This window comes from Haemaphysalis longicornis, unplaced genomic scaffold (genome assembly GCF_048455015.1).
Source record: "Haemaphysalis longicornis isolate Haplotype H1 unplaced genomic scaffold, Haemaphysalis longicornis Haplotype H1 scaffold_2, whole genome shotgun sequence".
NCBI classification, from domain to species: domain Eukaryota; kingdom Metazoa; phylum Arthropoda; class Arachnida; order Ixodida; family Ixodidae; genus Haemaphysalis; species Haemaphysalis longicornis.
This window is the reverse complement of record NW_027526295.1, coordinates 222,511,876-222,524,969: the sequence shown is the minus strand read 5'-3', so window position 1 is coordinate 222,524,969 and position 13,094 is coordinate 222,511,876. Positions and strand designations below refer to the sequence as shown.

Here is a 13,094-nt window from a genome sequence, read left to right as displayed (position 1 = left end):
CTTTGAATAGCTGGTAGGTGAGAGCTATTTTTTTACGCACATGCATTGAAAAGCACAAGAAATTGAAGCAAAATAAGCTTCCCACATTGACATAAGGAGGACCTGTTAGCCGCGGCAATACTATCCCAATAGAAACACGTTCACGCACGCATGCACTCACACGGGCAAGTAAATAGTGTCTGGTAAATATGGTTTCTTTGAATGAACTTTGGAACAAAACCCAGGCGTCGACACTCCAGGGAAGGCATCAATGAGGTAGTTTATCACATGAAAACAGGACAACACCAGTTGAAATCTCGTCGACAGGACAGTTGAAATCTCGTCATTCTGTTCGACTGTGATTATTTTTTATTTTCAAGAATAAGAATACTATTCACCTATAGACAAGCCTATAGACAAGACGATATACTATATACAAGACGAAGTCTGTCTCTCCCTCTCTGCTATAGGCGTCGACGGTCGCGCCGTACCTTATCCGTTTGCGTAGCACGTGGCACGCGACCTTCACCGACCCAGTGCCATGATGACGCAACGCCCCGATAAACGTTATCATCCATTATCTTTCAGTGCCAGTGACCGCACACTCCACTCGCCGTTTGGTGAACTGCGTAATCAGCGTATCCGGGAGCAGGCGACGGCACCGCCGCAGCTTATCGCGGCGCGGCTGCTCTGATGTGCTACCTGAATTCTTCTTGCCTCAAAGCCACTTCCGGGGTCTGGACACCCATGCTTTACCAGACGGACTGTGTTTGACAGTGACCCCGCTCAAACGCTTCTCACGGGGGCATTCATTTTCCAGTCTGGGAGCCAGCCCTGGCGAGCGCGTGATCATGCTGCGATGGGGAAGCTACTGCCGCCACAAGATATTCACCTACTACCATAAGAGCGCTTCACGTTAGAGCAATTCCGGAAACTCTCAAGCGGGAGCTTGAGTCGAATAAGTGATCAAGCTACTCTACATTGAACTGGGCCCCCTTTAAAGTCTTCTTTCCTACTACACACATACATTGCTGGGAGCACAATTGTTTTTTTTTTTTTTCAGATACCTCAATGAAATCTGATACTACAGTAGGAAGGCTCAAAGTATTTTATTAGCGACCTCAATAAGACCTGAAACAAGTCTATAAAACTCTAAATACCGAGCCTTTTTAAAGTCAGCTTTACCCTTTTACACAAATACTTTACTAGAAAAACATTTTTATGGAGCCAAATAGAGATGTCTTATTAAAATATGAAGACCCTTAAAATCGGTTTTACTGCTATGCGCAAATGCGATGCTAGGGAGACCTTTCTTTTCCGTGTTAGAAAGGAGCGTGATATGAAGGAACAAAGCTTGATCTAGAGCCCTTTTTAATAGCATTTTCGTAAACGGCGAACGTGTGACACATCAAGGGTTACAAACGAACAGCCAGGCTTGCGCGCTGAGTACCACAGAAATGCTTGAGCCCATAAAACACTCTTAACGCGGTAAAAATATGCATGTGATACCCGAGTCGAAGGAATATCTAATAAATAAATAAATAAATAAATAAATAAATAAATAAATAAATAAATAAATAAATAAATAAATAAATAAATAAATAAATAAATAAATAAATAAATAAATAAATAAATCGGGATTGCGCTACATCTGCAAGGTGTCCATGCGACGCGTTTGATAAACAACTCAAGGTGATTTTCGCTTATTGACGCGAGTCTCGGTTGAGTTATATCCCGTGCACTGCCTTGTATACGCCATCTGACCGAGGGAGATGTATAGCGTACCGGGAAGAGGGAGAAGAGCGCCATCCTGCGCGGCCGGTGCGGCTCCTGGCGGTGCTTGGTGCCCACCACGGGGACCCGCACGTTGCGCAGGTACTGAGAGAACAGCGTCACCAGCACCACGGTTCTGCAGCGGAGGAAAGGGCGGAGCAGAAAACTGGTCAGGCAGAACCATACTTGTCGCCCACCAGATCTGCACGACACTCTGCACACTTCTCCACGGGACTCTGGGATTGACTTCTTTTAACAGCGGACCTATTGTAGCTGACCGTAATCTGTGGTGCGTAACGCGCGTGACGCGTAGCGCCTTAAAATACCAAGAAAATGCCGAGCGCTCGTGAGCGCGTGCCTCGCGGCGACCGCCGAGCGTTCCCGGCTCCCGCAGTAGCTTTAGCAAAAATAAATAAATACATAAATAAACTGGCGTAAACCTTGAGGATCGCCTCTCGTTGCCTAGCAACCAACAACGCCACAGCTGGCGCAACACCTTCTTCACGTAACCTCGACGCGACTCCAGAAATGCCGCGCATGCGTCGTGCACGTACGCGCCGCCACTGCGCTTCGGATGTCGTCAAGCGCTACCGCGCATGTAATGCTTGGCATGAGGAGCACGACGATATTCATGCATATGACGATGACTACTATTAGCCCAGTGCGAAGCAACGACGGAAGATAAAAAAAAACAACGATTTCAAACTCGTAAACGTGCGTGGTGGTGTGGCCTTAAGTGCTCCCGTAAAAACAAATCCTGCAGCTTCGCTACGGTTCAAACCTAGCGCGACTTAGTGCAAGCTTAGCCAATTTTTTTGCTTGTTTGTTTCATTTCTACGCTTAGTGTTCTTCCTTTAGCATTCCTTTTCGCAAGTTGTTGCTAATATTGCCTTGCATCTTAATTTCAACACATTTTTTTGCCTCTTTTTCTCACTGCTGTCCCCACACTCTCCCCATTATCCATACGTTAGTATTGTCACCCCCTTCTGGCGTAGCAGGCTTTCACGCTAGTAGTGGTGGGGTCTGAAGTTATGATTAACCCCCTCTGTCTCTCTTTCTCTCCCTGACACTGTGGCTCGGTTGGCCATGTTCGTTCAGACTAAATTGAAGCGCGTGACATTAGACCAGAAAAATAGGTTTTAGGGCAGTATAAACATTGGCCACTGTTTGTTTTCTGCGAAACGAATGGCTCGGGCAGTGAATTCCTATTGCATCCATCACCAGCGTCACACTCACTAGACAAAACGCGCTGAAGTTTCGGTAAGCAGGAAAGCTCTACGGCGTGAGGGAAGCCTGCGTCGTCAAGGGCAACAGGAATGATGCAGATTAGCCGGAGGATGCCACGTACGACAGGGCGATGGGCCAGTTGGTCTGTGCATGGTGCGAGGCCTCGGGGAAGAGGGACAGTCCGATGAGCGCGATGGTGGGCGTTATTCCGAGCGGCGTTATCCAGTGGGTGAGCAGTCCCACCAGACCTGTGGCGCCGGCCAGCACCTCGAACACGGAAGCCACCATGATGGCGCCCTGGACCTGCATGAGTGATACCACAGGCGGACAAAGTCACAATCCACCCTGGTGTGACTGTGAAGTCATGGCTCCTCGCCTAAATGGTCTTGTTCAGCAGCGATGTTTGAACGGCGATATCATCGAGTTCAGCAAGCGGCGTTCTCATTCCGACCATCGAATGCAATATCCAAGACGCCTCTCAGAAAATGCTACGGTGTCAGCGGATTACCCTACGGCATGGACCTCTGTAGCAACTAGTGTGGGATGCTCTAAAAAAATCATTCCCGTGCCGTCATGAACGGCCATGACGTTGTCCTTCGGTGGCTGTACTTATTCACTGCAGGATCACTCGCCAGAAATGGTTACGCTGATGAAGCTGCCATCTGTGGCCACGCTAGCGAGCGCATCGCCTGAGTCCCGTTGAACCGTCTTGAGCCGCAAACAGGCTCCATTTTTTTCGCACGTGGCGCATTGAAAAATGCTCTAACACAGTTGGAGTTCGGCGCGAGAAACTCGCGGGAAAATCTGTAGCCACAGCCAGCAGAGCAATGCGGAAGGAGAGACAGAGAGATAGAATTGCTTTATTGAGGTAAGGAGGCCAGATGCCCTGGGGGAGTGAGGTAAAAGGGTAGGGGAAGGAGCAGTTCAGCCGATGCTCCCTGTTCACACAGTTCTCTGCATATTAATGCAAAGGCTCGCTGTTCATAAGGGGTTCACAGTTCACTAGCTTTTGTTCCCACTTTTCGCACATAAACCGGGCAGATGGAGCGTGTTTGGTGCACTCTAGGGGAGTCGGACAAGCTGCTAACCATTTTAAAGAGACCATTCTCAAGAGCGCATTCAGTAATCATTTCAAGGCTTGGTGGATCTTCCCGCACCCGGCGTATGTGTTCGGATTTGGATGTAGGTACCGGGCCAATGGCTAAAAGCTGCGCACAGCCTTTATCGAAGGCGGGACAGAGCCAGATTAGATGAAATAAATTTGGTGTGCCATCACAACCACAGTGTGGGCAGCGGCGGAGCTCGGACCCTGCAGGGGCTGTCCATTTGTAAATGACGTGAGGGGTGTAGGCCGCATTAGTGTAAACTTTGTTCTCGAATATTTCCCCCGAGCGTGAAAGAGGCTTGAGAAGGTCGAGGACTCCGTCCGGCGTCGCATCTTGCAAGCGTTGTCTGCTTAGTTTCTTTAGATGCCGAAGCCGAAGTTGCCAATCCGACTGGAGGGAGGGAGTTGGCGCGTTGGAAACCACGGGAGGGGCTTGAAGTCCCTCCCTGGCAGCAGCGTGCGCCAAAAGGTTGCCATGTGCACTAATGAGTCTACATTTGCTGTAAACTCGTCTACAACGTTTTCCCTTCTTTCTTTATATTTTCACAGCAGAACAAAAAAAAAAATCCGACTTCTTGTTTTGACGCGTCATACCCCACACAGCATTCTACGCTTTTCCGTTGCGTGTGGCCATCACTCACGCAAGCGTATGTATGCACAAAGGTGCTTCGGTCAGTGTAATGCCCATGACTGACGACGACGCAGCAGTGCTGACCTTTTCAGGAATGCGGCGTTTCCGCCCTCAAGGGGAAAAAAGAAGCGAGGAAAAAAATTAGCAGTGGCTTAGCTCGTTTATGCCAGGATATACGTAGCGAGAGCTAAGGTTCAGCTGGTTATTACTAGGTTTCCTGGTTGTCTAGGATTAGCTGATTATCATGCTTACTGCTACTAAAACGATTTCCAATCCAATCCAATTCAGTCCAGTCCAGTCCAGTCCAGTCCAGTCCAGTCACTGCTCATCGGGCATGCGCAGCACGGCTCTTCAGAAGCCACGGGAAACGGCTATCAAGCGGCTGCGGCGCACCGTCAGACTTTGCTACTGCGCAACGGAGGCGCACACCTGGGCACGCGCCGGCGCCAGTGTGCCTGCCGCGGCTATGACTTCACTCCTCTGGAACGCGCAGACCGGTGAATGTGCAGACCCCATTCTCTACACACCCGTACTCCAATTGCATTGGATAATCCAATAAAATCCAATTTCATCCAATCCAATCCAAATCCGTTCCGATCCAATCCAATGCTCCTCGCGCTTGCGCAGCACGGCCCTTCAAGGACCACGCGAAACTGATCAACCTCGGCCAGTCTAGCTTATGCCACAAAACTTTTTACAATCCCTCGAAAAGCTGCCTTTGAGCATGTGTGAGTAGGCGAATCCTGTTTGGCCGTAGACGCTGTGCCGATTCAGCGAGGCAGGCAGCATCACTGCTAGTGCTAACATAAAAGATAATTGCGCTGTAGGCGTTTCTTGTGAAATGCCACCGGAACGAGAAGCAGGCGCCAGCAGCACTTTCAGGTTCATTACTTTCACGGCGGGAAACCGGCAGCGAAGCTAAAGTCGCGCAGAAATAGCATGACCAGGAAACAAAAAAACAAAAAAAGGGGGAAGGGTAAAAAGTGCGCCACGCTGAAAATGGAGACCCGGAATTAGGACGCCGTTCTCATACGTCGTGACACCTGAAACCGGTTAAAAAATAACAAAAAACGTTCGCTCGCGCTGCAACAGGTTGCGGCTGGGGCAGGAGAAATATAAGCGTCGGCAGACACGGAGATAAAAGAGGCGAGAAGTTCGAAATGCCCTAGCGAAAATACTGCGCAACACGCCATATGTGTTGCAGAAAATAAGGCACTTGTGCGTTTTTTTTTTTGCAGGTACATGATGTTTCTTTCTTGTTTCTTCATTTTTTTATGTGCGAGCGGCGCCTACACGTATTCAAGGGAAACTTGGGGCGACACTAAAGGGTTCACGTTTAGTATACCATCCTAAGTTACTTTGGAATGACACCTGCTTTCATAATTATGCTTTGCCCGAAGACAACTTAATTTTATTCGGAAAACGCACTCCAGTAAGAAATAAGGTTAGGTGAGCACATACCCTACGTTTAGAGCCATCGCCACTCAATAAAATAGATCGCTTATTATCATTACTGGTATTTATGTTACTGTTAATATAATGATGGCAAACATGTTTTAATATATTACTCTTTTTTCCTCTCACAACACCTTTACAGTAAGCGCGAAGTGTTCACTGTGAAGTGTACTACTTTCCTACTAACGCTTTTATTACTGGAGTAAAATGGCAGAATTAAATTTTAACGCACATTCGACAACGGTATCCACTGACTGCCTTCTGCAGTGGCCACAACCTCGGTTGCACATCCTTCTGGGTGCCGGAAAGATTCCCGTGGTGTTTATTTCTCATGCGGTCTCGCGTTATTGGCTTCCCGGGCTGTTTTAACACAAAAGTGTTTTATTCCGGGATACACAAACATTTGAGTGATGTCATATCTGTCATGGAAACATTTGAGTGATGTCATATCTGTCATGGAAATGACGCCAGTACAGCGAAGCGAGCGTCCTGTAAAGGGCGCACCCCTGCACACAGGGTCTTTTTGCGGGGAAGCAACCTTTAGAACCAAATAGTACGTATACTTAGGGTTGTTCGTTTTCGGGTTTTATATTTTTTACACTTTCGTACGAAAGTGTTTTATGCCGGGATGTATACACCAAGATTTCACTGAAATGAAGCCAGTACACCTTTGCCGAAGCGACCCGCCACAGGACGTCGCTCGCCAAGCACACCCACAAGACAGCCGCCGACCCGCAAATCATGCTCAGCAGTAGATTTCGCTGCAGATTTCGCTGCACATTTCACTTTCATGTTTTACCGATTCCTGTGGCAGAAGAATCAACCACATTTTTTCATTATTTTTTCACTCACGCAGACCGCATGAGAAATCAACCGTACCGGCAGTTTCTCGGAACCCGGTAGGATTAGTCCCCCGGAGCCAGTGGCCCGCGGCCCCATGATGCATTGGAGATGACGCCCCTGATTTTTACAAACTTCCTCAATGTCTCACTGGCTCCACGATGGTCAAAGGGGCAATATCCTGGACAGAACACGTGTGGGCTGGAGCTCCGGACCAGACCTCTTGGGCTCTTTCGTAGTGGTGAAACAGCGCGCAAAAAACCAGGACAGAAAGAAGAGGACAACAACACGAGCGCTTCTGTCCTGGTTTTTTGCGCGCTGTTTCACCACTATGAATCTGTACCAACTGGCCCAGTTCGCGACACTCTTGGGCTCTGTTCACTACCCAATTGTCATGGTGCTCTAGATGAACGGAAAGCATGGACGTACGCGCCGGACTACATACAACAAGTTGAATAGGACTCTTTGAGAGGGTAATTGCGACTATGGAAGGACAAATTCTCGTGGAAAAATGGCCACGCAACATTTGAAAGTAGGCGAGCAAGACCCAGTCTTCGACATAGACCCGGTACACACGCCATAAACGCCGGCGTACATCCCGCAACTTCTTGACAGGCAGAACATTTTTTTTTATTTCTGAGATATACGCAGTACGTTGCTGGCGCTAGCTACGCAAGTCGAAGTCACTCTAACGATGAAAGGCCGTCGCAGCGATGAAAGGTGGAGAGGCCGTTATGACGACGGCCTCGCGGGGCATACCTCGAGCATGCGCGGCCTCCAGTCGCTGCCGATGGACGAAGCGGCCGCGTCCTCCGAGGACGCGGGACACTTCCACTGCGGCAGCTGAAGGACGGCCAGGATGGGCACCAGGTGCGCGAACGTCGAACCCTGCGCGTGAACAAAATTTAGTAAAGACCGACACGGGGTTGGAGCCGTTCGAATCTCGGCGTCCAGGACGCGAACAGCTCGAGCAGCCGCTATTGTTACCGCTGTCTGAGAAATGCCCTCGTGTAGTAAATTCGTTTTCATTTGAAGAGCGGAAAATGATGGACGCCGAAATGCTTTCGATCATCTTTACTTATCGATCGCTCTAAATGAGATTGGTTGTTCGCGAACTGATGATAGCAAAACCACACACTGACGTGATCGTTGTTGGTTCAGACGCGACGTGTGCTGTAGCCAAAACAAATCCAAAACAGGCCAAAACGCAAGACCGTGATTTTAGTGGTTGTCCGGCAGCCATTGTCACCGAAGCACTACGATCTTCGGCCACCAAGTTGCACTAACCCTTTTGTTCTCTCTCTCTCTCTCTCTCTCTCTCTCTCTCTCTCTCTCTCTCTCTCTCTCTCTCTCTCTCTCTCTCTCTCTCTCTCTCTCTCTCTCTCTCTCTCTCTCTCTCTCTCTCTCTCTCTCTCTCTCTCTCTCTCTCTCTCTCTCTCTCTCTCTCCAATTACGTCAAGCTACTCGCTCTAACCGCGAGTATTCCCGCTTCGGAGACTTATTCGATGGCGCCTGTTGCGCGCGCTGTTGACGCATTAGATGAAGTGCTCGACCACTTACTCGCTTGACGCGAGGAGCTGTTTCAGCCCCCCCCCCCCCTTCCCCCCCTGCCACCTCAAATATGTTGTGTACAGAACGTCCGGTTTGTGTGTTCTGCTTGTGAAAATCACGAAATCCCGTGCGGGTGCATTTAAATGATTATTTGCACGCTTCCGAACACCAAGCCCCACTCTTATACTTGGTGTGCTCATTTTTCTTAGCCATACTCTGGTTTAGGTCTCTGGAAAATTCCAGTCAAGCCCCTACCTTTCAAATTACCAGATTATTTGATTGTAGCGAGAAGTTCGCGCTTCTTAATCGTATGGAGACTAAAATTCAAAGTGATAGCAACAGCGATAGTATCACGTAAACCGTTAACTGTGTTTGAAGTGTATATGTATTTATGTACGAAATATGCACAAATGCTTTTTTGTGTGCACTTTGCAGTCCCTTGCGAAACTGCAAAGGTGCACGGAGGATAGTTTTCCCGCTGCTTGCACACAAGAAGGCAAGGAATGATCCATATTTGCCGTGGGAACAGAAATCACTCCGGCTCGGAATATACCTGCTGGGAACGCGAGCCGAAACTGACGTGGGTGCCGTTGTAACGAAAGCTGGTGCAATGGTTCACGCGGTCTCTGCTCGGTATCTCAGCGGTGAAGTTTCGAACAAGTGAGGCTGCGTAACAGGACGACCTAAACAGCGCCGAGTGCACCGTTAGGAAAGCGATAGAAAGTGCATACCTGGATGACGGGCAGCCGCACACCAAGCGTCGCTTGCAGCAGCGTGCCCAGGCCGGAAACGAACAGGATGGTGGAGATGAGCTGTGCCCTGGCGGGGTCGTCTTCGCCGATGCACAGGTACGGCGCCAGAAGGAACGGGTAGCTCACCGTGCCGCCCATCATAGTCAGGTAGTGCTGCAACCACAGGTAGCGCAAGGTCGGGGGATGTGCCGAGAAGCAACGCAGATCTTAGAGAAAACCCAACTTCGCAGACGGTCCCGGATACCAAATGGCGCCGCCGTTTGCTGTAAGGCCTTTTGATTTAAATACTCCACTGCTTTCTACAAATGCCTGTCGTTGATTTGCGCCTTCTTCCTCGAAAGCCTAGCTGTCATAACCCGTCCCTTAAATATATTCATTGACTACAAAGAATAATTAAGAGCTTACGGTTAATCAATATCTACTCGCTCTATAACACGGTTGTGTCTCCATCTTATGGCTCCGCTGTTAGAAAAAAAATAAATAAAATTACAATGTACGTAATACAGCTGTAAATCGCTCCTTTGCAGTGAGAGAGTGCGTGAGTATGACGGCGCAAACGATCTTCGTTAAACACGAAAACAATAAAGAATCGTAGGAGACGTGTAAATGCTGCCACAAGAAATGAAAGCAAGACCAGTAATGACGGGAATGTTATTCTGGGCTAACACCTGCAGCAAAATTATTAACCAATGGCGCGCATATTCCTGCATCGCGACACATTGAGGGAACACACACCCAGACGTCTATGAGATCGGCAGCAACGCGTTCAGGGTAACTTATGCCCCATTAAAACTGTTCCGATGATGTGATAAGCAGTCGCGTACCTGGAATCCCAGCACGAGGCATAGGTACCACGGCGGCGTGTCGTTGACCTTGTACAGGACGCCCGCGCCCTTGTCCTTTTTGGTCTCCGGAGGGGTCGCCACCAGTACCGAGGTGCCGTTGAGCTTCCCGTTGCCGGTGTGCAAGTTTCCATTGCCGAACGCGGTGGTTCCGTTTGAGCCGTTGGATAGGCCATGCTCAGCTGGGCTCTTCAGAGGGATCGGCTCCTGCACGGGAAAACGAAAGGTTGCTTTCAGTCTACACGTACGTACGTAGATAAACTTGCACCGATATAGAATCGCACTCAAAAGAACGCTGAAGTTAGTTGTAAACAGTCCTTACTAGATTAAAGTCTATGCTGGGTAGACCGCATTCTAACATTTTCCGGCTGACCATACGCGCATTTCTTAAATGGGAAATGGGTTTTCGAAAGCGCTGTTTCTCTCGCACCCTCATCCCCGCCGATTTGCTGACGTAAGTTGTGAAGGCACACTGGCAAGTCGGCAGGTCTACGTTTAGCGTTTTCCCAGCATTTAGCATTTAGCTTAGATGGCCCTATACAACATATTGCAAATCCGTGTGGCGTCATCATGGTAGTAGGATAGGCAGCCGCGAATGGCGCATGCTGTTTTCTCTCCCGGCGCCCATTACAGATGAACTAGTACTCTAGGCGTCCATTAAATAGTGAAATTATAGCGAATTATGCGGGTTAAACTGCCCAATGAAGCAAATAAATCAAACTTCGACAAACCCACTTCAGCGTCCCTTTAAAGGGACCATTCAGACAATTTAAAAGTTTGTTTTATTCTAAAGATCTGGTGTTTTAGAGAGAGAGAGAGAGAGAGAGAGAGAGAGAGAGAGAGAGAGAGAGAGAGAGAGAGAGAGAGAGAGAGAGAGAGAGAGAGAGAGAGAGAGAGAGAGAGAGAGGAGAGAGAGAGAGAGAGCCTTTAATGAAAGCTGAAGAGGCCAGCCCTATTAGCGGTAGAGCTTGTGCCCGCAGCGCTTGTTCGGCAGCAAACGATGATTTATTCACTAAGAAATCAATCAACTTCAGTTCAAATTTTGATTCTCCCGCCAAATCGTGTGTTTCGTGACGTCTGCAATGAAGAAAAAAAGACAGGTCTTCAAGCGAACGTTAGTACGCCGTTCACTCTGCAGCGTACTCCGCAATGTCTAGTTTACCGTCAGTCCCCCCAGATGACGCCACGTGCAGGACTGCTGTCCGCCCTCGCTTTGTTGCTGACCGTATTTGTATTCAGGTTGTTTTTGTTACGACCATGGAAGTAACCCTTTAACGAAACACGGGTATTCTAGACAAACAGCGTCATGTAAGACAATGTCGCTTAGGCCAATCGGCAAGGGTGGTGTGAGACAACCCCAAAGCACCGGGCGGCTGTGCAGATATAAAAACCATAGTGCGCGCAGTACCAATAGCAGTAAGAGCGCGCTGGGTATTTTATGTTTACGTGTACTTTCGTAACTTCCATTGTTTACTGCTATAAAATTAATATAAATTACATTTAAGCAAAACTAGCTCGTTCTGCGAGCCTAAAAGCCCTGCCTAACTTGCGTTTGCTATTCCCGGCACCGACCAATCGCACAGCCTCCCATAATACGTCTGTTTAAAGAAGATGCTTGGACGGCGGCTTGTAAATGAGACAGAGTTGTCCACGCTACTAACAGAAGTGGAGGCCGTCGTGAATTCGCGGCCTTTAACTTACGTTTTCAATGACGTTGAGGAACCATATCCTCTGTCTCCAGCAGACTTTCTCGTCGGAAGGCGACTGACAGCATTACCACCGTACGATCCAACAATCAACACCGACTCGACCACCGATCAACTAAAGAATCTTTGGCGCAAAAGAGAAGAAGATTTGCAAGCCTTCTGGTCACGTTGGTTAAAAGAGTACCTTAATGAGCTTCGGAATTTCTCATCCAACAAAGCTAAAAGGACAGATTTATTGAAGGACCGTATTGTTCTACTAGGTGAACGACAGCGTCCAAGACAACTGTGGACTTTGGCGCGAATCGAAGAGTTGATCGCCGGACGAGACGGCATTGTCAGATCCTGCTATCTCCGTTTGCCCTGCGGCATTACCGTCAAGCGCCCCGTACAGCTAGCTACTCCACCCTTTGGAAGCCACCTAGCGTCATCTGTCGGCGGGGGAGACTGTTGTGACTTCCTCGCTCCTAGCAGAAGACACTTATCATCATCATTTCATGCTGCTTTTCACGAGCTGCCGCATGCTCTCGTGGCTGCGTCGGCTCGCTCCACTTCTTCTTCTTGTTTCCATTAAAGCCTCATCGGATCACGACGTGTCGCTCCCCTTCCTGAGCATCGCGCAGCAGCTGGCGGACCCAGAGGTCCAACAACGTCATAGGTTCTATCGCGGTAAATGAGCTATTCTGTGGCGTGACCATTTTATTCTTTTTCCTAATTATGTAGTTTATTTGCGTGAAATTTGCGTTCAAAGTGGTGTCAGTGTTGTTCTAACCAGGCAATCTTTCGGATGAACCAAACTTGCATTTTGTCTGCTTGGCCCCTTTAAGCTTCATTGTGTACTTTGCAAGAAACACGAACAACTGAAAAGGCAGAGCGGGAGAAGCACTGCTTCGCAACTGACTATTTAGTATTACACAAATGTCGGGAACGTACACTTAGAAAAGCGCGAAAATATGAAACGGAAGTTTACCCTGGCGCACATCAAAACCCCACAATAATTGCGGATTGTAAGTATAAAACACGGCGCTCTAGCTCTTAGTAACGTTTACTAACGCATAAGCCCGTAACTACTGGTGGAATTCTTTGTTGTGTCACATAAGGATAAATGTCTGGCTCGGGCGGTAGTTTCTATTTCCTGCAGTGTGGTGGGCTCGTACAATTTATCCGTGTGTTGTGTTTATGGCGCCGGAATCAGGTTTTTCTGTCACTTCGAATCGCTGCATGGGAACGCAGGAA

The 13,094-nt window shown here is 48.6% G+C and overlaps 1 protein-coding gene across 1 annotated transcript in view; it reads right to left on the bottom strand.

Moving 5' to 3' along the window:
* LOC144169978 (solute carrier family 23 member 1-like) overlaps window positions 1-13,094 on the bottom strand; it is a 75,654-nt gene that overhangs the window by 15,014 nt on the left and 47,546 nt on the right. Inside the window, exons 3-7 of the mRNA XM_077699458.1 lie at window positions 10,138-10,362; window positions 9,293-9,466; window positions 7,770-7,898; window positions 3,101-3,282; window positions 1,765-1,888 (exon numbers count right to left, since the gene is read on the bottom strand). Of these exons, the coding sequence (XP_077555584.1) occupies window positions 1,765-1,888; window positions 3,101-3,282; window positions 7,770-7,898; window positions 9,293-9,466; window positions 10,138-10,362 (834 nt within the window). The remainder of the gene's footprint in view (window positions 1-1,764; window positions 1,889-3,100; window positions 3,283-7,769; window positions 7,899-9,292; window positions 9,467-10,137; window positions 10,363-13,094) is intronic.